The sequence below is a fragment of the Suricata suricatta genome, chromosome 12 (assembly GCF_006229205.1).
Source record: "Suricata suricatta isolate VVHF042 chromosome 12, meerkat_22Aug2017_6uvM2_HiC, whole genome shotgun sequence".
NCBI lineage: Eukaryota > Metazoa > Chordata > Mammalia > Carnivora > Herpestidae > Suricata > Suricata suricatta.
The window spans coordinates 44,289,944-44,315,531 of record NC_043711.1 but is presented as its reverse complement, the minus strand read 5'-3'; the positions used below and the strand labels follow the sequence as shown (position 1 = coordinate 44,315,531).

The following is a 25,588-nucleotide window of genomic DNA, read 5'->3' as shown; positions in this document are numbered from 1 at the left end:
ATCTGAGCTGAAATGAAGAGTCAGATTCTCAACTGACTGAGTCACCCAGATGCCCCTCTTCCTTATAATTTTCTTAATAATATTTTCTTTTCTTTAGCTTACTTTATTATAATAATACAGTAAATAATACACATAATATACCAAATATGTGTTTTAAGTCATTGGTAAAAGTTATTAAGACAATAGTATGCTCTTAGTTAAATTTCTGGGGAATCAAAAGTTACATTGGGTTTTCCATGTTGCATGGGGTTGGTGCCATTAACCCCCAAGTTGTTCAAGAGTCAATTGTGTAAATATATATGCAAAAAAGAGAAAGATGAGACAATAGAAGGCAGGATGAAGATAATTTAGAAATCCCTAGAATAAGAGGACACAAATGTACTTTCACTGTGAAGGAAGAAGTTAATTAAGAGGGAGAGACGAAAATAAAGTGGGGGAGAGAGGGAAGGAGGAAGGAAGAGAAAGACAGTGAGACTAAAGTTGTTGAGAAAAGTCTCAGAAAGTCTCCTGATCCACTGTGTTTGCTAATCCTATTTAAAAATGGTTGGCCATGACCCTCAAAAAGAATAGGAACCAGAGCACTGCTCAATAAATTTTACCTACCATTACAATCAAAAAAATTTTTTGGCAGCTTTGCTGGAGATGCTAAATGTAAAGGCCAGAAGCTAGAAGATGCTATCAGAAGATTCTGAAGACATTTAAATAGTGGGGCCAACTCATCTGCTGAGTTAGAGGGTGGAGGTAGAACTGGAAGCTCCAGGAAGGTGGGCAATGGACCACTTCCAAGATTACCAAGCATGAAACCAAAGTAAAAAATGTCTCTGGTTGACCGAACGTATATTCAACCTAAGCTTCGACCTTCTGATTTGGGTATCAAAGAACTGACGCAGGCTAGTGCAGTATCTTCACATACTCTGAATTAACATAACAGCCAAACTTCCACTATGACTACAGAACCATTAGGGATACTGGAAGAACTACAAAACCTTTAGTGTGTGAGGTTTAACAGCTCTAAGTGAATGAACCTGTCCTCGTGACTGCTGAGATGAGGAACAGTTTCAAAAGCAAGGCTAGCCACTTAGGAATCACACGGACTCCAAACCAAACATATTGACTCTCAAAGAATGCAAACTCTGTACATTGTAAAATTTTGAGCTAATTGGGTATTTTCTTCCTAAACTGGCTCTTCCAGTAAGATCTAAGAGGCCCACAGGGCATTGCACACAACACAAAAATAAACAATATTCAGTAAATGGATGGAATAATTGTTTCTCAAAAGAAAACCTTCAACAACCCATGCTTCCCTACAGAGATCCAAAGTGAAAATTTTATACCATTTCACTATAAATGAAATTGCTTTCTAAGCTTTCTGGGAGCACAATTTGTTGCAAATGGATAGAGCTGAAAATGTAGATAACAATGAGTAACTTGAAGTCTTGGCACAAAAAGTTAAACAAAGATTTATGAGATAACATTAAGAAATGGAGTGGTCCAGTTTCCTTTGAAAAATGCAAACTTTAAATCACTGTGGCATTTTAACTCCTTGATCAGTTTTATAATATACCTTTATCTATCCCATTTTATTAGTCTTTCCTTTTGTAGTAAAAGAGGTTAATTATTTCACTTAACTTTGCACAGTCTACGGTTAGTTTGGGATAAGTAAACTTAATTGCTCTAAGCCGCTCTAATGGGTCCATTCTGTTATGCAGTTGATGGCATTGAATTGGACTGTTAAGAAACACTGTTTGTTCAGAAAGTTGACTGTTATCTAGGCAACACTCACCTCTACTTTACAAAGACTTATAATCCTCCATAATAACAGTGTGTTTTAGAATGAGGAACATGTTGTGTATTATGCATACAAGGCAGGATTTGTGAATACATTGTTTTACTCTTGCCTATGTTCTGAATATTACGGTAATTTATTCAACTTGAATTTTAACAAACATGCTGCAACTCTACATTTTCTCAGGAAGCACATCTCAGTGGAGATGAAATCACATGAGATCGTAATGATTAAACTAGCTCTACAGAAAATAACAAGGCTATTTTGGACTTCCTTTTTGAGTACATATTCGAAAAGATGGATGCTTACAATTAGCCATAAGAGAAAAGTACTCACAATGCATATATTACAGGATAAATAATGACAGTTAAGAAAAGCAAGTATAAGTTGATGAAAATGCATGAGAAAATAAGTGTCAATGAAAAAGAGCACTGAGTGTAATGTTCTCATTTCCAGCTCCCTCTCAGCCCCAAATGCTTGGTGAAATAACTGCTGCCCCTTGAGTTCAAAGATAACGTACACATACTATTTAGGAAAATAATATAAGAATTTTCATTCTTTTAGCTATACCATTTTGGGCTTTCGTCTTACAAACTCAATAGTGTTAGGTTAGTGATTTATTGGTTGGAAAATCTCCAAGGAAAAGAGAGGCAGAGCAGAGAAGATTCAGCAGTTAATTATCCTATTTTTGAGCAAGCAGTAGGCTAATAATATGTGGCGTTGTTACTTTGTTGGATGCACACATTACATGGGACAGGCACCGGAGGTCCTAGAGAAATGCCTTTTTTTTTTTCATATCAACAAACACTGCTTCATATCTATGAGAAGAGAATCAATGATAATGGAGCATAATTAATACTTTTATAAAACCTTTCCAAAAGCATGTCTATCGTGACAGATATATCTGGAGCTAAATTTTTATTACAACAGTGATACAATAGTTTTTCTCCTAAAATGAAACGAAGACAAAGGAACAACTGATTAAATCCCATTGATTTAAATTCTTATCAATGTATCTGCAAAAATGATAAAATTCAGATGTATGAGAGAGTAAAACGAACAAGACAAATAACTCTCTGATGGCTCATGTATTTAAAAGAAAGCCTCAAAGGAAATACTTATTAAGGCTCAAAGGGTAGCCATACTTGACACTACTCTTCCCTGCGTGAGAAAGAGATTCCTAAGTGAAATCAAGGCCAATCAAAATGTCAGTTCTGTTGCTTATACTACATAAAGCTTAAGTGAGTAGCATGGTTTCCTGATATTTTATCCCAGAAGTAGACACACCTAGGCACCTTGGCACAGGTGGACAACCCAGGAAGGGCAAGCTGCGTGGCCGCATGGTAAAGAGAACAGCAAAATACATGCATTCTCTCTAGGCAGGCAGACATCAAAGAGAAAGGAGGGGGTTGAGTTGTAATGTCAAGGTCTTCCACTCAGTTCAAGAGTCAGATGCTTTCTCTGGGGAGGAGTTGAAAAGAGACCCATGTGTTACTCATTTGAGGGCTCTTCTTGGAGTTTAGCATTTCTGGAATGGAGTTCGCCCCCATCAAGAATGCTAACATGTAAGATATGTTATGTAAGAAGAAAATTTTAGGGACTCAAAGGATATGGAAGATACAGGCTATTTTTGGCTGTCCAGAAGTGATTCCCCTTTGTTTGGTAACCAACATGGATCTTCCTTTGGGGAATTCACTTCCCCTCTTCTATGCTCTCTTGGTGAGGATATGACTCAATATCCCCTGTGTTTTCCAAAGTGAGGGATAGACACGTGACACAAATAGTGTTTCCCAAACTCTGTTGTACACCAGTCACCTGGAGGACTCCTTAAAATACAGGTTGCTGAATCCACCACCAGATTAAAGATAGGGCCCAAATACTTACCTTTCTAACAGGTTCCCAGGTGATTTCTGGTGTGGCAAATCTGGGAACCACACTTTGAGTAACAGTATTCTAAGCTATGTCCATTGGATATTCCCTTCTTCAACTTTAATTTGGGACACAAGGACAAAAATGATGGTTCATTAATTCCAGCACTTGCTCTGAGAAGATGATGCAATCCCTTCTTTCAGAATTTCTGCATCCAGTTTTCTGTTCATCCCTGAGTCAGTTTCTACAACTTATCTAATAATTCTAAGTAGTATCCTTGAAATACTCCTGAGCTGTAGTTCTCAAATCCCTAAAGGATATAAGCAAGTACAAGTTGGTGCAACCACACAATATTTTTTTCAATGTATATTTGTTATCTTAACCAATACGAAGTGTTCAGAGACAATCTTCTATATAGAGAGGATAAAGTTTTATCACAAATCGGGGGGGGGGCTCCAAAACACCTGTCTTGATATTGTGCTCTTGCAAGATAGGATGGTTTTGGCCCCAACATTCCAAGTCCAAGACCATCTTCTATTTTAGATATCCATCAGTATATGAGTGGTCATTTACTTTTGCAGTGCAGCTAACCTTGCTGAGATACAGAATTCTCTGAATCATTGAAAAGCCTGAGGACTGTATGCAGAACAAATATACACACATACAAAAACAATTACAATTGTGATAAAATTCAAGATGAATCATGTAAAGTTCTGCAGATGTCACAGTGGCAATTCCTGCGAGCAATTCAACTCATTCAATGATAATGAGACCATATTTGAAACCTCTCTGTCTTGGGTGCTGCAGTGTGAGCCTTTTTAGATGCATCTTATTAAGATTTTCCTTCATGATGACTCTACAGATTTGGTGATTAGCTCCTTAAAAACTATCATGCACAAAAATAGGGTGGTAATATAAACACAGAAAACAAACTGGTGGTTGCCAGAGGGGACGGTTTGGGGGAATGGGAAAAAATGGGTGAGGAGGAATGGCTTCCAGTTATGGAATGCATAAGTCACTCAGCTGAAAGGCGAAACATGGGGAACATAGTCCCTGGTATTGTTCTCGTGTTGTATGGTGACAGATGGTAGCTACATCTGTGGTGAGCACAGCGATACATACAGACTTGTGGAATCACTGTGTTGCACGCCTGAAATGCAAGTTAACATTGTATGTCAACTATACCTCACTTTATTTTTTTACTTAAAAATTTTTAATGTTTATTTATTTTTGGAGACAGAGAAAGAGAGAGAGAGCAAGAGAGCTGGAGAGGGGCAGAGAGAGAGGGAGACACAGACTCTGAAGCAGGCTCCTGGCTCTAAGCTGTCAGCACAGAGCCCCATGTGGGGCTTGAACTCACGGACCATGAGATCATGACCTGAGCTGAAGTCGGACTCTTAAATGACTGAGCCACCCAGGTGCCCCTCAGCTAAACCTCACTTAAAAAAACAGTAATGTTGCGTATGTAAGAATGTAGTCTTAGGGCACACGCTCATCCATTACCTGGGATGGTCCCAAAATGTTTTCTGAGGAAAGCCTCAGTCCTGATAATCTGTATTTTCTTGTCCTTCCACCATACAGAGGTGTGATCACTGTCTACTCACACAGGTTCTGGTGAGCCACCATACCTTCAGTAAGATGAGACAGACTTTAATACTAGTGTAATGAACTCTTTAAGCACTCACTCTTCATTTTCATAGCAGCCCCTCCTGTGCACCCTAGGTTCTTGGCACTAAATAAAACCTTGAAACAACTTCTCTTCCAAGCTTACTAAAAGCATATATATGAGAAATAATATTCATGGAAAATTAGAAGGAATGCGGTCTCTTTCTTAAGACCCTTGAGTCTTAATATTCAGAGTTACTCTTGGATTGCAAAGAAGGAAAAGGAAATAAAACCCTTTATTACTCATTGAGAAGTCACTGTCTTTTATTTTAAGAATGTAGACTGTTAGTACTACATTCCTCAATGTTCTCTTCATGACAACCCCTTGGATTTAGATATACACATTTGTCTATTTCTGGCTAGGAAGAGTAACATATCTTCTTACCAAATGGGTTCATTTCACCTTATGGATATCATGGATTGTATAGTTGGCAGTATTTCTCTCTGTTTCTTTGTTAGCAGAAAGCTCTGAGCCAAATTGCGCATCTAAACTAAATGAAAGATCTGTTGTCATACATTTTTGTGAACTTCCCTCAGACACTCACCCAACAAGTATTTACTGAACATGTAGTATGTGCCATGCTCTATAATTAGAATATAAGGATTCACTGGTAAGAATTTAGGCTGTCCTAATATAACTTACATTCTAGACAAATGCAATGCTGCCATCTTTTCTCCTCCTTTTTTTTTCTCCTCAATGTTCACTTTGTGTGTGTACCTTTGGTAAACTGTCCCGAGTTCTTTAAAAATTTTTTTTTGACATTTATTTATTTTTGAGAGACAGAGACAGAGCGTGAACAGGGGAGGGACAGAGAGAAAGGAGACACAGAATCCGAAGCAGGCTTCAGACTCTGAGCTAGTGGTCAGGACAGAGCCCGACACAGGGCTCAAACCCATGAACTGTGAGATCATGACCTGAGCTGAAGTCGGACACCCAACCAACTGAGCCACCCAGGTGCCCTTCAAGTTATTTTAAGAATTAGATATGCTTTAACAAAAGACCATGGAGGAGGGGAAGGGGAAAAGAAGTAACAGAGAGGGAGGGAGGCAAACCCGTAAGAGACTCTTAAATACTGAGAACAAACTGAGAGTTGATAGGGATTGGGGGAGAGGGGAAAATGTGTGAAGGGCATGGAGGAGGGCACTTTTTGGGATGAGCACTGGCTGTTATATGGAAACCAACTTTACAATAAACTATATTAAAAAAAATGAGATATGCTATAAGTAAATGAAATAAACCAGAAGATAGAAGACATCAAGTTATTAAAGTGAGGCTCATGGAATAAAGAAATAACAATAAATATAGCGAGGTGTAAATGTTTTAAGCACCTAGAAAAACATGTAATTTGTATCAAGTTTTAAAATACTACCATGTTCCCAATTAAGTAAATTAATAAATACTGTGGAAAATTAAGTGCTTAATAAAATCTTAAAGGTAAAGTTAAACATGCCTTCTTCTTTAGTATTTGAATGTAAATGGTCGGGAAATAAATTTTTCTGAGATGGACTTTTTTTTCCCAAGACAGACTTTTATATATTCAACCTCAATTATTGATTTTTTTCCAGGATGTCATACTCACAAAGGGTCAAACACTTTCATCTTCCCACAGAAATGGCTCTAGCAATGAAATCTTCATTAAGATAGAATTAAAAAATATCACAAATAAAATCTGGAAGTCAAAACAGGTTAAAATGCAAAAGGAATTGTTTTTAAGTTTGTTAGGCACTAGGAAATTTAACTCAGAGCACCAATTCATTAGAACTTCTATAACATATCATAAATTATGAATAACTCCTTCTAGCATTGGAAACACGTGTTTATCCTTTTTTTATGAAAGTGCAATGAAACCTCACCTCTCAACCATCCATCCACCCATCTATCTACCATAATTCCATGAAGGGCCAGCGAGGAGGAAGAATTAAAATATGAACCCTTCTTATTTTCAGTAGGAAGTGTCAAGTAACCTGTTTCAAAAGCCAATTTTTATGTATTTGTAAGAAATTATTGTGATACATAAAATAAGAAAATTATAGGTATTTTTGAGAAATGGAAGTGACTCAATTAAGAATGAAATTCACTTCAGTAAGTATTTTTTGAGGCTTATGATGCTCAGATGTTTTGGAAAATAAGACTAAGAACAAACCCCTACCCATTGAAGACTTACAATCTCGTGGTTGAGAGGGAATACATAATAGTTCATGAACAACTAACCATAAAATGTGATCATTTGGTATGAAATTTTTGATATCTAAGGTACAAATTCATCCAATTCCATCTTCAAAATACAGTCCCTTTTTTTCTCCATTTCATCTACTGTTACTATAAATCAAGCCTCCAGGAAATCTTGTCCTGCCAACTACAAATTGCTTCCTAACCAGATTTTTTGTTCCCCTTCTATCCACTCTACACAAGTCAGCCAGAGTTATCTTTTACCCAGATCATGTCATATCACTGCATTCAGACCTCCAATGACTTCAGGGCACCTGGGTGGCTTGGCTGGTTAAGCATCCAACTCTTGATTTCAAGTCAGGTCAGGATCTCAAGGGTGTGTGAGTTCAAGCCCTGCATTGGACTCTGCACTGATAGCAGGGAGCCTGCCTGAGATTCTCATGCTCTTTCTCTCTGCCCCTTCCTCATTTGCTCCCCCACTCACTCATACATGTACTCTCTCTCTCAAAAACAAACATTAAAGAAAAAAGACCTTCAATGACTTCTTACTCTATTTACAATAAAATCCAACATTTTTATGATGGTCTTTAAGGCTCTCATGTCTGAGACTTCATACTTAATTTGTTTATTTTATTTTCTTTCTGAGACTTATTACTCTCCTGATCCACACATGACACTTCAGTGACAGTGGCTTTCGTCAACCTCATTCCCATCTGTAGGGCTTTTTCCTTGTTGGGGTGTCTCCCCAGAATGCACTTCTTCCAATTTTGGCATAATTTTTTGCTTCATACCATTTAGTTTTCTTCCCCAAAGCTACTTCCTTAATGATGCCTTTCCTTTAAAAAAATATACAAAATTATATATATATTTTTGTTATGGCTAAAGAAATTATCTTTTTAACTTCTATGTACTCTGCCTATCTCTTTTGGAATCTCTGTGAGGTCTTTTCAGTTTATTTGCATTCTGTATTTCTCTTCTGCAAGTCCCATGAGGAATGGACTGTAGCTGCCTTGTTTGTGTGGTCTCCTCAAAGCCCAGGGCAATGGATGGCATTTGGTAGGTGTGCCAGATGGCACTTTCCAATGGTGGCAATAGTTAGATTTCACATCTCACATGCTCCCCTAGAATCTTACTACTGTATCATCAAGAGGTAGAGTCTAATTTCCCTCCCTATGAATCTCATTAGCTTGGTGATTCCCTAATAACCAGTGGAAAACTAGAAAAGTGAGGTGTTGTGTCTTCTGAGCCTAGGCAACTCATCTTCCATCCTGCTACCTTGAATATTCACTCTTGAACCCATCAGCTTCTTGTAAGCATTTCAACTCCCCCAAACCACCATGTTGTGAGGAAGCCCAAACTAGTCCACATAGAGATGTCACATGAAGGAACTTGGGGCTGCAAAAGAGACCACTTTGCACAGCCAGCTCCCTGCTCTTTCAGCTCCAGCCACTACCTGACTGCAATAATGTGAGGCACCCTGAGTGAATACCTAGTCAAGCCTAGCCAAGCCTTTTCCCAATTTCTGACCTATACAACAGTGAGATCTAACAAAGTGACTGTTATTTTCCACCATTAACTTTCAGTGTGATTTGTTATACAGCAATAGTTAATGGGATCAGATGTTAAACAAATATTTGATGAATAAATGAATGTTGAAATGAACAAACATGTATGGAGCAGAGTCTGGGACTACAAAGATAAATAAGCAAAAGGCTCTCTGAGAATCCAGGTAAGATGGCCTGTGCACAAATAGTTAGAATACATGGTGTTAGATGATATAGCTGGATAAAGAAACCACAAGGGTAAGGCAGAAGAAAGAGCAATTAGTCTTGCCTACTGGGCTTGGGGGAAGGCTTTCCATTATGAGTAACAATAAGCTATACCCGGAGTTATAAGGAGGGGTTTTCTAGGTTGAGAAGAAAAGATATTCCAGCCAGAGGAAATTACAGGAGCAAAAAGAAAGGATGAAATGAGAATTCTGTTTCTTTCTCCTTTCTTTTAAAAATTACCAAAAGGCAATGGTATGCAGCCCTGTTCTCTAACTTGATAGTCTTAAGAGTCAATATTTGTGCTTTGAGCGAAAGCATCTGATTTTTCTTATCTTAAACATATTAGCAGGAAAAAAGGTAGTATGTGATGAAAATACACATTTTTCTAATAGTATTAATACTTTTTTCTTTCAATATTCATTGAGAACAGGGACAGAGAACATTCACTGGGCTGTAGGCAAGTGAATGTGGGATATTTGGGCTTGAGTGAGAAATGCCAAATGGCCAAAGAAATGTGGTATGGGTGATTACACCCAGTAATAAACATTTATGCTGAGTATGGGTATGGATTAATTTTCTCACTTCTAACAAGGAACTGGCTTGAAGGGGATTCCAATGTCCAGCACATTCAAATTCATTAACCAGCGTTCCCCTACCAAAATCATGACACTGACAAAATAAAGTGACCTTACTTTTATAATTCTTGAAAATCAAACCTGATTTTCTACATGGCCATCTGTAAAATTTAGCTGGTATGATTTTTGAAAGCAGTAGTTTCTTTAATAACATTTAGGTAAAGTTTATTCATTTAGATCATGGAAAACTCAATTGAGTGTTGTAGAAAACAAATCTCTTTACTCACAATTTTGTTTTGTTCTCTACACCACGTGGGGCACAGACTCATAATCTCAAGGTCAAGGGCTGTACTCTCCTCCACCTGCACCAGCCAGGTGCCCCTACTCACATTTCTTTTTAGCCCAGTCTTATTACTCCTAAAATATCGAAGCAACATGATGAAAAAAGTTAATATTAAAAACAGTAACAAGTACTTTTTTTGAGAACATATATAGAAACCACAGTAGGAGATGCTTCACACATAGTACTTTATTTTTATCTTTACAACTAGAGTCCACTGAGATAAAGAAATGTGAGAGAAATGAAGTAGGGACAGAGTTGGAAATGATCTTTTCAAAGGAAACCTCGTCTTTCTTTCTTTGTCAGGGAAGGTCTGCATTTTTATTCAACCTTTGCTAAGAGTATGTGGCAAACAAATGCCACCTAACATACTGGCTAACTTTGCAGTAAGGATTTCTGGAGAAGGAGCACCTGGGTGGCTCAGTCAGTTAAGCGTACAACTTCGGGCTCAGGTCATGATCATGCAGTCCATGAGTGCAAGCCCTGCATCGAACTCTATGCTAACGGCCAGGAGCCTGGAGTCTGCTTCAGATTGTGTCCCCCTCTCTCTTGGCCCCCATTCCCCAACTCACAGACTCACACTTTATCTCTCTCTCTCTCAAAAAATAAACATTAAGCAAACAAACAAATAAAGAATTTCTGGCCCCATTTCACAAATAAAGAAACGAGACTCAGAAATCTAATACCTTGTCTAGCTCCACCTAGGTGGCAAGTGAAAGTGTCAAGATCTGACTCATGCCTCTCTGATTCTGATGCTTTGTTCTTTCCACGTTACAATTAAATCAAGAAACAAATTAAACACAGATTTAGCTTCATCCAACACAGTGAATAATGTGTACAGTACTTGGAATGCTGTATGCCCATTAGGCATAAATAATTGATATAAATAATGATACAAATACACGTTCAGAAACTTAGATGTCCAAGGTTATGGGAGCAGCTCTGTGGGCATGCATTGGTGGTTGGAGGGCAGGGTATAGCAGAGTAGAAGTGATCAGGATGGCTTCCCAAGAGTCCCATCCCAAACTGAACATTTAGACTGCATTGATTCTTCTCTTATCTTCACTGTTAAATACTAGCTTAATCTTCTCAGAAGGTATGGGACTTAAGGGGCAAATGTGTTCTTTCTTCTTCTCTTACCAGCGTAAAGCATGAGAAAAATGGAGGTGTGGATTAGGGAACCCAGACAGGGAAGGAGGTCTGCTCTCTACTGTCTGAGACAGCTGCATTTTTACCCAACTATCTCAATCTCCTCTTTAATTAAAAAGATCTTCCTATGTTAACCTTCTTTGAAGAGAGAGTTTTTGATCTGGGAAGGAATTCGGTTCAGACTTTTTTATTGTCTTGATCATATGTGAACTTTAGCATGGACACAATTAGAACGAATATCCAATTTCACCCTCCGTTGATGTCATCAACCATTTTGTTCAGATGGTGTTTTCCATACTCTTTTGCTCTGCTGGATTTTACAGATCTTTCAAAACATAGCTCCAGGGTTGCTTCCTTTGAGATGCCTCTCCTTCTCCTTCAGTTACCAAGTCTGAGACAGCATCTCTTCTCTGTGCTTCTCACTGGCTTCTGTATATCTTCCTTGAAGACAAGGGGCAATGTTCACTTTCCTCAGGCCAGTCCAGTATCCATTTTCTCCTGGAGGTAATTACTATCAGTGCCTCCTTTCTCTTCTCAGTTTATAGAATAAATTATATGGTCACCTTGATCATGTAGTCTATCCCGGTGTAACTGATGGCTAATTTTCCAAACTCTGAACAGACTGTGTGTGGGCTCTTTAAGGGCCCTTGCTGTTTTGTATTCATCTGTGTATTAGTGCTGGGGGCAGCCCCCCACTGCTGAATAAAGCTATGACAAATTAGTGGATAACATGAGTACCTTCCCTACAGACAGGGAGCAGGAATGCCAATCTTTATTCAACTAACAGCCAAGTCCTGAAAGTGGTAACATCACAAATATTAAACAAAAATCTCCTTTGATTTTCTAAGTTTACCAATTAGAGATTAATTTGGAGCTAATGGTACAGGAGTAAGAATTGCCTAGGAGCTCAGCTGTTTGTCTGAGGGTAAGTTAACTAGAACGCACTGAGCGTTCCATACCTATAGGGTACATGTGAAGTAACAACTGCTGATGTGTAGATTGAGGATGAAGGGGAAGATAGCAAAATCCAGCTCTTTGAGTGAGGGGGTAACAGAAGGCGGACAGAGGAGGGAACAGCATTTTGAACAGTATGAAGAAAAAAATACAGACTCTACTGTGTACGAGAGAGAGGAGCCAAGACATGTGGTTGAACAGGGAAGGGATGGAGACAGAAACTTTGGCAAAGGAATCCTTTATTATTCATCTAAGAGCTTGAGACAAGAGGAAATGCCATCTAACAGATTTGCTGAATAGTAACAGAGTTCCTAGACACTTCTTTACAAAGGAAGACTGTGGTGACTAGTAGTGGTAGTGCAGACAGGCCGAGCGCTTCTCGCTCTGACAGAATGATTTTGGTTATTGGTCAAAGTTTTGATTCTGCTTCTATGTGCTGTCACGGAATTGCTTGAAGTTTTACGGAAGGCAAAGTGGCCTCCTGGGAGCATTTCTTGAGTCTTTCAATTTCTTTATGAAGCTACTCACGCATTCAGGAGGAGGTGAGTGTAAAACTGCTTGTAAAATTTTGCTTAAAAAAATGAAAGTATATTTTATATATAGTGTAATTCACCTGTTTTGGCATGGAGTTCTGTGAGTTTTAACAAATCAACGTGGTCATGTAAGCAGTGTCACAGTCAAGATCTAGAATAGTTCCGTCACCCCTGAAAGTCGCCCATGTCCCTCAATAGTCAACCTCTCCATCCACTCTGACAATAGTGATCACTGTTTTCTGTCCCCAAAACTGTGCTTTCTTCAGCAATGTCATATATATGTCATATACATGAATGCATACGGCATATCATGCTCACTGCATTTTGAGGCCAGTTTCTAATTGTATATAAAATGTATGCTAAGAATTGGTTAATACATTTTAAAAGCATTGTGTGGATCATGGCTATTAATATTTGGAAAAAACAACCTTTACTATTTTTCTTTAAAAGGCATTTAAATTTCTATAATATTAAATGCTTCCTAGAACACTTGAAACAATTTTAATGTGTTTAATTAGAAGTAATGGGCCTTTCTTTGACTCTCTTTTGAACTGGGGCTATTGCAATAAAATATTTACTACTGTAAGTAATAGCATTCAACTGAAAGTCCTATTTTTAAAAATAATTGGCTAATGCATTTTAAGTACCACTAAGTGATACAGAAAAGCTAACCATTCTTTAAAATATGCCAACTGGCTATTTCTTCTTGAATACCATGCCTGCTCACATTCTCTAGAGTCTTTTCTAATTCTACTTTGCTTAAAGGAGAAAAAAAATATCCTATTTTCACTCTAGTCTTTTCTGAAAACATGTGGACTATAAGCAAATGAATGAATGAATAAAAGAACACTGAAACACCAACACTTGGTGTAATAGCACTGAACACTCAAAGGGGCAAAACATTTGTTTATTCAGAAAACCTGTTCCCTGCAGGGTGGGAAGCACAATACCTTTTCTCAGTACTGATGATAGAAATGCAAAACCAAACCAAACCAGAAACCAAACAACAATTTTGCTCCATCCCGATGCTAGTAATTTCAAATCTTAGTGTATCTGCATAGCAGGTGACTTATGCTGACCTTTACTTAATTAATCAATTCTTTATAAATTATGATGGTTAGCAATTTAACTAAGACTGTAAAAACAGAATTCTCTCTTCATCGTGTAAATTTCCATCAGCCTTAGAGGTAAGGTGTTGAGCCTCTACCTTTTAATGTAATGTACGTTCCAAGACAATCTTATCTAGGGCCATGGTTTCACAGCCACCATGTCAGGCTCAGAACACCTAATTTCTACCTATAGCTCAAGCTTTTCCCCTGAATTGCAGATTCATTTAGTCAACCTCTGGATGCTCATATAACCAGTTGGGTTTCCAACGAGCAATTCAGACACAAACAATCCTAAATAGCACCTGCATTTGCGCTGACTTCCGCTCTGTCTGTAATGCCCTCTGTTTCACTGAATTGGTCTACCATGCTCCCTGATGTTTAAGCTGGAAATTTAGGATTCATCCTTGATTCTCAATGTTTTGTCAAATCGTTAACCTAATCAACAACTCCTATGTCCTGTGGATTTAACCCTTTCTCAAACTCAATGCTTCTCTCCATTCTCATTGCCATTTCTTTAGTGCAGACTAGAATGCTCTCATGTTCAGACTGGTGAACTGCTACTAATGCAGGTTCTTCCCTCAGGTCTTTCTGCCACTCTAATCCATGGCCTCTGATGCCACCGTTGTGCTTTTTTAAAGAAAATAAAGTTAAATTTGATCTTGTAATTCTGCTACTTTGATTTTACTCTTTTGTTTCTCCAGTGCCTATAGGACAAAGCCCAGACTTCTTGATTTAGCTCCCTGTAAGATTCCTGCTCACCTCGACAGCCCTACTCTGTCTGCATTCCCCTGTGCCAGGCCTTTCAAACTTGAAGTAAACTGCAGCTACTCAAGTACTTAAGCTGCCCTTTGCCTCAGTACCTTTGCATGTGCTCTTCCTCTGCTTGAAGCATTCCTCTTCAGTGAACTCTAGTCATCTTCTAAGTTTTGCTGTACAGGTTACATTCTCCAGAAAATCTGCTCAAATCTCTAATTTGAAGGTGGAGCCTTCTCCGGTAATCACTGAACATACTGTACTTTACCAATTGAGTTGTATTACACTTGTCTGTATACCCTGAAAAGCTACAAACAAGAGGATGGACTTCTCTGATTAAATTAAATATCTAGTGTCTAGCACAGAGTAGGTACTCAAAATATTTTCCAATGACTGAATGAGCACTTGATTTTAAGACCTCAGGCATCACTATTTGCATTGTAAACTCTTGTAATCTATTCAGAGCGGCTTTTCTAAGTCCTCTGCTGGGAAGTAATTCCTTTATTACCATAGTTGGAAATGCTCTCTCGACCTCAAAGCAATAACACTGATTTCTTCAAAGCGATTCTGTAATTTAGGTGTCTCAGGGAGTTAGATCCGCATTACTACATCTGATGCATTAATTATAAAACTATTTTTGTGCTGATAGAAAAACTTACAAACCAGGTAGATGATAATTATTCATGTGTGATGGTGTGATAAACAGTGTAGACATATTTATTAATTTTTACAATTTTTAAGACATATTTAATCCTTGGATTTTTTGCCTGATTTAGACTTTTTAAAAAAAATTTATTTTTCCTGATTTGAGCTTTAAATGATAAAGTATATGTAGAAATTGGCTTAACCAAAAGTGTATTTGCCACCAGCATTTCCTGCACTAGGCTGGAGAGAGCTTTCCTATTTATAAGTTTCTCAATCAGTGACAAACCCAAGTTCATATACAAAAGAAAAAGGAAAAGAAAAAAACCTAAAAAAAGAACAAATTTACAATCATGCCATATATACCCTAAAAATTTTTTGTCTTTTATTTTCAAATGTGTCAATATATTCATCTGTCCCCAAAAAGAGATTTGAATCTGCATGTTTTAAGTTAGAACAGCCAATGACTGAACAACCACAATAAATCTATCATTTAAAGTGCTTCTCCAATTTGGCTTAAGGCTGCAGACTTTAAGTCAAGAGGGACCAACATGGGGCTTTTGCTGCCAAGTGATAGCTGGGGCCCACTCTGATTTCACATAAACTTGGAGAAGATTCAAAAGTGTAACTTGTTCAATAATTGGTTCTAGCAGCCTTTTCCCTAAGCATCAAGACTCTGGCTCATCAGTACTTTTGCTGTCCAAAGAGATAAAAGCAAAATCCAAAAAACCGGACCTGGTGTACCGAACGTTTTGAGTTTCCCCAAAATTCATGTGTTAAATCCTAATCCCCAATGTGATGGTATTAGGAGGCTGCGCCTCTGGGAGGTGATTAGGTCACGAGGGAGGAGCTCGCATGGATGAGATTAAAGCCCTTAGGAGAACCCAGAGAGCCCTCTTGCTCTCAGTCTGCCACCTGAGGACATAAGGAGAAGACTGCCTTCGGAATTCCAGAAGAAGCCCCTTATCAGAACTTGACGAAGAGGGCACCCAGATCTTGGACTACCACACCCAGAGCTGTGAGAATTACATCTCTGTCATTTAGAAGCCATCTGGTTTACGGTACTGTGCTATAAAAGCTCAAACTAAGATATCTGAAAGGGACCCCGACACAATGGACACTTCTTAAACATGTTTCCTCTGTTTAATCCTATTTTTATATCTATAAGTTTTCTTATTCATGGGAGAGATGATAGAAAATTTTAAAACAAAGTGGAGGGTCAGTAGTCCTCAAATGGATAGAAGTGACACTGATGAACATGATACATTGTTAGAGTAAATCGTTTTGGTCTTTCTACTTAAAACATAATCCTAATTTGAAAACAAAACAAAACACAATCTCAATTTCTCATTGGATACATGCCCCCCCCCCCAAAGAAATCCATATTCCCCAATTTCCCTTATATTTAGGTTTGGCCAGTGAACTAATTTCTGTCCAGTAAGGCATAAAGGAAATTAACATATGGAACTTCTGAGATGTTCCTAAAAAGAGGAAGAAGTATACCCGGATTTCTACTTTCCTCCTTCCTGTCACTGGGAGATGACACTGAGGAGCTGAAGCCACGGCCGCCATCTTGGTTCAGGATGTGAAGACAGCAAAGCCAGATAAAAAGGGGTCTGTGTCCTTGATAACTGTGGATTCCAGATAGTCCCAACTGCCTACCTTCAGAGACATCAATCAGCCAATGAACCACCCAACCAAAAAGCTTCTGTCTTTCTTAGTCACTGTTACTTTCAACATCATATTTGTAATATATATCCTCATTCTTACTGATGAGTATATCTGCAATATCAAACATTATGCTAAATACTAACGGTATCATAACTATGGAATGTAGGAATTATTATCTCTTTTGTGAGTGAAGAAATTAAGATTCAAAGGTGTTACATAATGGTTCTAATGACACCAGGGTACTAAGGAGCCAAGTCAGAAATCCCAGATCAGATTCCAGAATTTATACTTTCATTTCTGGCATTACCCTATTACTCTATAATGTGGGAGTAAATGCCTCTTTGTGTGCCTCTAGCTAAAACTTTTAATCTTCTTATCCTCTTTTGAAATTAAGATTAAAAACCTCTGCCTACTATAGGCACTACTGTGAGGACAAGTGGGTTTATTATTGTGTAAAACACTGAAGTCCTTGGGAACTTAACCACTATTTAATTTATGTACACAGTTACAACTATTTAAAACTTTTTTGAACACAAAAAGTCAGCAGTTATGTGAGAAGACTGAACTTCCAATACAGCCACAATTAACTAATTTGTGCCACAAGCCTTTACTTGTTTAAACTAGTTTACAAAATTAAACTCCAAAGCACTAATTAACTTCCTATTCCAGAAATCTATTCTGTGAGGCCCAGCATTTAGCTGGATTGTGTGTCTTCACTCAGCTCACAATTCTGCCTTGTCTTCCTGCTGTGGGTTCCTTTTAATGCAAGTGTCTCCCATTAAATACTGGATGTATTATCATACCAACTCAAAAAATACCTTGGTGCCTTGGTAATACAAAAGCAGTTCAACTTGGTGGTCTGCAATATGACTCTGTAATTTTGAAAAACTTAATTCACATTCTGTTGGCCTAATGTTTTATTGTTCGTGTTCCCTCATCTCCAAAAAGAGTAATTTGGATCCCATGACTTCAAAGGCTGAGATGGCCTCTAAAATTCTGGGCTCCTTATATAAAATGTGGCATTGGAAATACTTAGTGGTTATATCTAGAGTCAGGGATTAAAGCTTTGGCTTATGTGACTTTAGGCAAAGTATATCATTTAAGTTTTGTTTTCCCTGTTAGTAAAATGGAGATGATAATATGATCTATACATCACTGAGTTGCAGAGATGATTAAAAGAGATAATGCGGTAGGGCTCTGTGTTAGTTTTCTCTTGCCTCTCTCTCTTATTTCTTTTTAGAGATTATTTATTTATTTTTGAGAGAGAGAGAGAGGGAGAGAGAGAGAGAGAGAAAGAGAGAGAGAGAGAATCCCAAGCAGGCTCCACACTTTGCAGAGCCCAGTGAGGGGCTTGAAACCACGAACTGCAATTCATGACCTGAGCTGAAATCAAGAGTTGGACGCTTAACTGAGCCACCTAGGTGCCCCAGTTTCCTCTTGCTTCTATAATAAATCACTAAAAATTTAGTAATTTGGCATAAACAACACACATTTACTATAATGTAGTTCTGGAAGTCAGAAGTCCAACATGGGTCTCACTGGACCAAAATCAAGGTATTATCTGGGCTGTGTTCCTTGGGAAGGTTCAGAATTACTAAATGCTCCTTCATGTTGTTGACAGAACTCAGTTCATTGTGGCTATGGGACTAAGGTCCCTGTGTCCTTATTGGCTGTCAACTGAGGGCTCTTCCCATTTTAGAGAGTACTCCAAATGCATTTACTCATGGCTCCCTTCCACCATCTTCCAAGCCAAAAATACCAACTGAAATCCCTCTAAAGCGTGAAATCTCTCCTGTCTCATCTTTGATTATCATATGTTTCTGACAAACCATTCTGACTTCCACTTTCTCTTACAAGGGTTCAGGTGATTACTTTGAACCTCCACACATAATCCAGGACAAGCTCCTAATTTTAAAGTCAACCTTAATTCCATCTTCAACTTTAATTACCTTTGATCATGTATGTAACACAAGCACGGGTTTACAAGAAAAGGACATGGACATCTTTGGGGTCAATATTCTACTTATCAGAAGCTCTGAGCATAATACCTGGCATGTAGCTAAATACTCAATAAATAATAGCCAATACCTAAGTTTACTCACTGACATGTAAGGACTTACGTGCTGCATAGATATTTCTGTATTTCATCTAGCTCACAATTCTCATTACATACTAATGATCATCTGCATTAAAAATGAGAAAATGAGGGGCGCCTGGGTGGCTCAATTGGTCAAGCGTCCAACTTCAGCTCAGGTCATTATCTCATGATCTGTGAGTTTGAGTCCCATGTTGGGTTCTGGAGCCTGCTTCAGATTCTGTGTGTGTTTGTCTCTCTGTCTCCACCTCTTCCACTCAAGCTCTGTTTCTCAAAACTAAATAAATGTTAAATTAAAAAAAAATAGGGGCGCCTGGGTGGCTCAGTCGTTGGGCTTTGGCTCAGGTCATGATCTCACGATTCCTGGGTTTGAGCCTGTGTTGGGTTCTGTGCTGACAGCTAGCTCAGAGCCTGGAGCCTGCTTCAGATTCTGTGTCTCCCTCTCTCTCTGACCCTGCCCTGCTTGTGCTGTCTCTCTCTGTCACTCAAGAATAAATAAAAAACATAAAAATATTTTTAAAAAAATAAGAAAATGAGACACCAAAAGTAAAGCTTTTCATTGAGCAAGTAAAAGGCAGAATGGAGATTTGAACTTGGGCAGTTGGCTCTACAAGTGATACCTTTAAGGCTTATTCTTCCTCTTCATTATTATAACAATCAGGAAACCAAGCAAGCCTTTGCTTAAACTAAGACCGATACAGGAAAATGGCAATCTTGGTATTTATTTGGCATATGCTTTCATTATGTCTTCTCTACTTTGTCTCGGGACTCTGGCTCGCCTCGGTCTGGAACTGACTTTCTTTATCATTCTACTTTGAGTCTTACCAAGACTGAGGAGAAAATCCTTGCTAAAATAAGGTATTCCATGTGGGAAGAAGCTAGATGATATATCTAACTCTTTCAGATTTCAGAAATTGATTCCTATCTTCATGAGAGGATTACAGAACCAAAGAAAACACCGTCTGGGGTCTTCAAAACCTCCTGTTCTACTGAAATGCTGCTGCATCTCATTTCATATTGAGAATCTACTTGGACACCACTATGGCAAGTAAGGAGGAAGTACATCACCAGTATTTAGCATAACAAAATACCTTTCATTCTCCTGCACCATCACGTCTCCTTTCTTCCATGAACGGAGCGCTTTGGGAGAGGCTCTAGGCTTACAATCCAGGCTGACCATACTGCCCACTTGCACTTGAATCAACTTTTTCATTGGAGTCTTTGAAAAATCTGGAGCAGAAGCTGAAAAGAAAGAAAGAGAGAATGAGAATTTATTTTTAATTTAATATTTTTAAATTCCTGTAGGTTTAAAGGTTGACTTCATAATGACTTTTATTTTCGTTTCAATCTAAATTTTAGTTGGGTTAACATATAGCACAATATTGGTGGTAATTATTAAAATTTTTAAAAATATTTATTCATTTTTTGGAGAGATAGAGCATAAGTGGGAGAGGGGCAGAGAGAGAGAGAGAGAGGGACACAGAACCCGAAGCAGGCGCCAGGCTGTGGGCTGTCAGCACAGAGCCCGACAAGGGGCTGGAACTCAGGAATCACAGGGCCATGATCTAAGGTGAAGTTAGACGCTCAGCCGACTGAACCACCCAGCAGCCCCAATTATAACTACTTTTAAAGTTCCCTGGCACACAGATGTCAGGGCTTGATTTACTTAATTGAGCAGGCACCACTCATAGGATTTCAAGGCTCAAAAAGTAATTCCTATTATTGTCTGTTCTGGGAAGTTCTAAATCTTGGGATGATTTTTTATATAGAAATTTTTAACGTTTACCATTAAGTTTTAAAATAGCTCAATCACGAACTTATTAAAATGATAAACATTGATCACAGAATGTTCTTGAAAGTTAGTTCCATGCAGACAACAGTAGGGTCAGTGTCCCTTGTCATCTCTGAGACCCAGCATGTGGCACACGGCCTGGCACGTAGTAGGTGCTCAGTTCATGTTTTTAGAAAAAAGGCTGAGTATACTGAATTACTACTGTCTTGCATAAAAATGATCAACATCTATTATAAAATTGCCACATGTGTATGTTTAACTTCTGAGTTGGAGAAATCTATAATCTGCATTTTTATATTAATGTTCGAGTATCACATTAAATAAAATAACATGTAGAGAACATTATGTCTGCTAATAATATACAGAATGTTGATCCTGAAACAACACTTGTTACATTCAAGATACATAATGTATCCTTTGAATGAAATGATAGGTTATTCAGAAAATCACTCTTTTATTGCAAATGTGGAAAAAGTTAACTAAACATAGTACATTTCTCCTAATGTCTAATGCTCTGTCTTATGGCAAATCCCTGTGAATATAATTTATCTTTTTGGTAAGTGGGGATCATATAGTGAATTATATTATATGATTATATATAAGATTGTGGATAAAGAAGATAAGTTATCCAGGGGTTGTTGGCCCTAAAAATTAAGATCTGAAAAGAATACTTTTGACTAAAAGAAAAAACACCTTACCATTTGAATAAATTACATATATGTATTAATATATATGTATATATATTAACACATCTCATAGCTTTCCTATACAAAAGCCTCATATAGCATGTTTGGTAGGAAATCATCCATTTTAATATGAACAAACTATCACTCATAAGTCTAATTTAATACAAGAGTATAGTAGTGCTTCAACTTAAGACTGTGTACAAAGTCTACTCTCTTTGTGTTATAATACCTCACTTCTCTGTCATGGATGACAGAAGCCAGATTTTCCGTGGACGATCTCCCCTTCCCAGACTTCAGGTCTCCTACTGCAGGTACCATGTGTCTAACCTCCAGGCATGAAGAATGAGACACTCACTTCCAGTTAAATCAGGTTTTCTCAGTGTGGCACCTGACATTTTGGGCTGAATAATTCTTTGTTGTGAGAGGCTGTCTTGTACATTGGAGGATATTTACATTGTAGGATTACATGTGGGTAGCCTTTCTGGCCTATACTCACAAGATTTCAGTAAGACACACCGGCTCCCTTTCCCCCTATCTGTCACCAACATTGTGACAACCACAAATATCTTCCAATATTTCCAAATATTTCCTGGGGGTAAAATCATCCCCAACTGAGGACCGCCGAGTTAGGTCAATCAGGGCCTTATGACCTTTGGGCCATATTGGATCAGATCAGACATGGGTATGTGGCCCAAATCAGCTACACAGGACCAATGACATGCAGGACCGTGACTTCTATATTAGCAATTCAGAAAGCCACGTTTTTCCCACTAGATTGACTATGGTCCTGGACACTGAATGTGTTGAGGAACACCATATAGAGTCTGATGATGGTGATGATGCTTGAGCCCTGCCTGGATCCTATTCTGTTCAGATCCAAATCTATACTTTAATTACACATAGGAATTAATTTCCTTTCAACTTTCTTATTTATGTCATACTATGCTATGCCCTGACAACTTTGGTTGATTTTCAGGCATTTGCAACGTACAAAGTGTTTTTCTGGATAATTGCCCTAAACACAATATAACACTTTCTGTCTTTTCATGTACTTAAAGTGCAAGAAGAAAATAATTCAGAATTTTAAATAGTTGAGCCCTGTTAATTAAAACTTCAGTACGCCCAATGTTTGATGCTTCCAGCAGGGTTATTCAAACCAAAGGCAACTCCTTTTGGAACAAGATATGACTGTTTGGAACTCCAGTACTTACTTTTCTGACCTGGTAACAAAAAAGCAACAAATTCACTTATTCTCTTAAAAGGCATTGCTTCATTTAAAATATTAGAGTTGGATAAGAATGTCTTAGGTCCTTACTGTCGCTCTACATCAACCTTTGAGGCTTATTCTGGCCACAGCTGCTGCTTTCCTTTGGGAATCATGAAAATATATTCCCTGATTTAAATGCTGAATGATATTACTATACTGTAGATAATGTAGGAACAGCATATGAGAAGTAAACACTTCTGGTTCTAGCAAAAGTGGAGGATTTAAGAAAAAAATTATGACAAGAGAAGCTTGGTCTTACCTATAACCTTAAGTTCAGCACTGGAATAGATGACCCCATGTTTGTTTTCTGCTATGCACTGGAACATGCCAGAATCAGTCACATTTAGGTTTGATATTGTAAGGGCACCATTTTCTATCTGTATTCTCTCCTAGGTGATAACAAAAATGTCTTGCATATAAATGTATGTATCATTTTAAAAGAAAAATGAAAACCACTATTATTTCAAGCGCATACAAACCTTCTTCATTTTTCCTCAGAGGATTATGCAATCTGACTTGTAATTTTAACTTTTCCTTATTTGAAAATTTAAGACTGATTTAACCTAACAGCCACACATTAGTAATACTAATAAACACCCTTCAGTCCAAACGTCTATCGGTAAAATAAATAACAAAGCAAGAGGTACAATATTGCAGCCATTTCATTTTTCCCCATGGCTAAAGTTGCAGATTTTAAAAAATGTATCATGTTTCCACATCATCAACTGGAAAGGCTTTCACCATTTTTTTAATCACACAAATAAAAGACATTATAAATTCTATGCATTAAAAAGAGTTCTGGGAAACACATTTATTAAGGGTTTTTAGGTAGTATGACAGGTTATATATAGAAATTTGAAGGAATATAATTGACTTAGTACACAATTTTTAAAAGAGCAAAAATTACATGGCTTAAGAAAGAAAGTGATTGAGAAAATAAGTACTCATGTAAGAAGGTTACCACATAACAATTATTCTCCAGAGGCCATGCCAGGTTGTCAAACAGGGAAAAGCAAATTATGGTCCACATTTGATTAAAGGAAGGTCTTCTGCAATTTCAAAAGCAAAAAAAAAAAATTCTATACCATATTTAGACTAAATTCACAAAATCACCTTTTCCCAATGACATTCAATGTGGAAAGTATTTCCTTCTTGGCAGACTGGGTACTTGATTCTATATTTTATCCCCTTTGACACTTTTCAAATTTTTTTTTTTTAACATTTTATTAATTTTTGAGAGAGAGTGTGATCAGGGAGACACAGAATCAAAAGCAGGCTCCAGCTCTGAGCTGTCAGCACAGAGCCTGATGCGGGACTCGAACCCACGAACCATGAGATCATGACGTGAGCCGAAGTCTGACGCTTAACCAACTGAGCCACCCAGGCGCCACTCACCTTTAACACTTTTTAAGGTGTGAGTGAATGTTTGCAAATTCAAGAGTCTACTTTGGCACTAGGTATGAGAAAGGCATTTTTTTTTAATGCCAGAGAGTGAGGATTAACCAGGCTCATTACCTTACCTCAAGCACAAGGGCTTCTCCGTTTTTCAACCATCGGTAGGAGGGTTTGGGCTTACCACTTGCCCGGCATTCCCAAAAAAGACTGTCCTCCACTGCTATTTCTACATCTCTTATGAGCTGAACCCAGTGAGGTTTTGCTGCAAGGAAAAAAAAATCAGACCACCCGGCATGCAAAAAATAAATGCTGTATACAAATGGATATACACTGTGAGCAATGGATTAATAAGAGCATAGTGGCTAAAATTATATTTAATTCCCTATTCACTAAGTGGATATGGGAAACATTTCTAGATTTGGGGATGGATGTTGCAATCTGTCACTTCCTAAGCCAAACTCATTATGTTTTCTCTGTTTGCAAAATTCTGGGCACCGGATTCTATTTCCTCAGCTGGGTTATTAGCAGCAGATAGTAATGCAGGTACACAAAACAGACTCCCTTCCAAGTGCATTTGTGAATCATAAGGTCATAATTGATGACAACTTAATACATGAATGACAGCAGATACTAGTCTTAATCATACGCTAAAAATTACCATCCATAGAAGAGAAACTTTTATAGCTGAGGAAAAAAATATGTCCCTCAAATTAGAAATAACTTTTAATTAAATACAAACCAATGAACATGTTATGAACCTCTGTATGAATTAAAATGAAAGCAGGGAAAGATGGATAAATTGGTTCAATTTGAATCATATGTTTTTTGATGAAGAAGAAGTAGCTCGTGCAACTTTAAATTATGTATGCAAATCAGCAGCATCAAATGGATTTATCATTTCGGTTACATTTTAGAAGATATCTGGAAAATTCTCTTTACAGATGAAAGCAACATACTACTTAAAACTAAAGCCACTCAATAGACACAGTCGATTCAGCCAAGTCTCAGCTTGCGTCTTAGATCCAAAACTGGGAGGTGAGACGTCTTACTGGTTTCACGTTGCATTATGCATGTGATGTCTACCGTGCAATTCACATGTGCATTCTCCATATGGAGAATCAGTTTATCTATTTCTATTTAATTGCAACCATGGGAAGATTTGTCTTTCCATTTCTATCTTATAAAATTGCTTTTTTTATCAAGGAGATTGAAATGAAAAAATAGCTATTTAGCTCTTAGAGAAAATGTACTGGTCTGCATTTTACCTTATTATTATTATGTTTTTTAATATACATGACATTTCCAGCCTGAAGTGTAGTTCAGTCTAAAATCACTTCACTGTATTTATACTAAAGCACATTTTCTTCT

The 25,588-nt window shown here is 37.8% G+C and overlaps 1 protein-coding gene across 1 annotated transcript in view; it reads right to left on the bottom strand.

The window, feature by feature from the left end:
• CNTN3 (contactin 3) overlaps positions 1 to 25,588 on the bottom strand; it is a 240,047-nt gene that overhangs the window by 65,412 nt on the left and 149,047 nt on the right. Inside the window, exons 8-10 of the mRNA XM_029917321.1 lie at positions 24,346 to 24,482; positions 23,085 to 23,214; positions 20,172 to 20,322 (exon numbers count right to left, since the gene is read on the bottom strand). Coding sequence (XP_029773181.1) covers positions 20,172 to 20,322; positions 23,085 to 23,214; positions 24,346 to 24,482 — 418 coding nt within the window. The remainder of the gene's footprint in view (positions 1 to 20,171; positions 20,323 to 23,084; positions 23,215 to 24,345; positions 24,483 to 25,588) is intronic.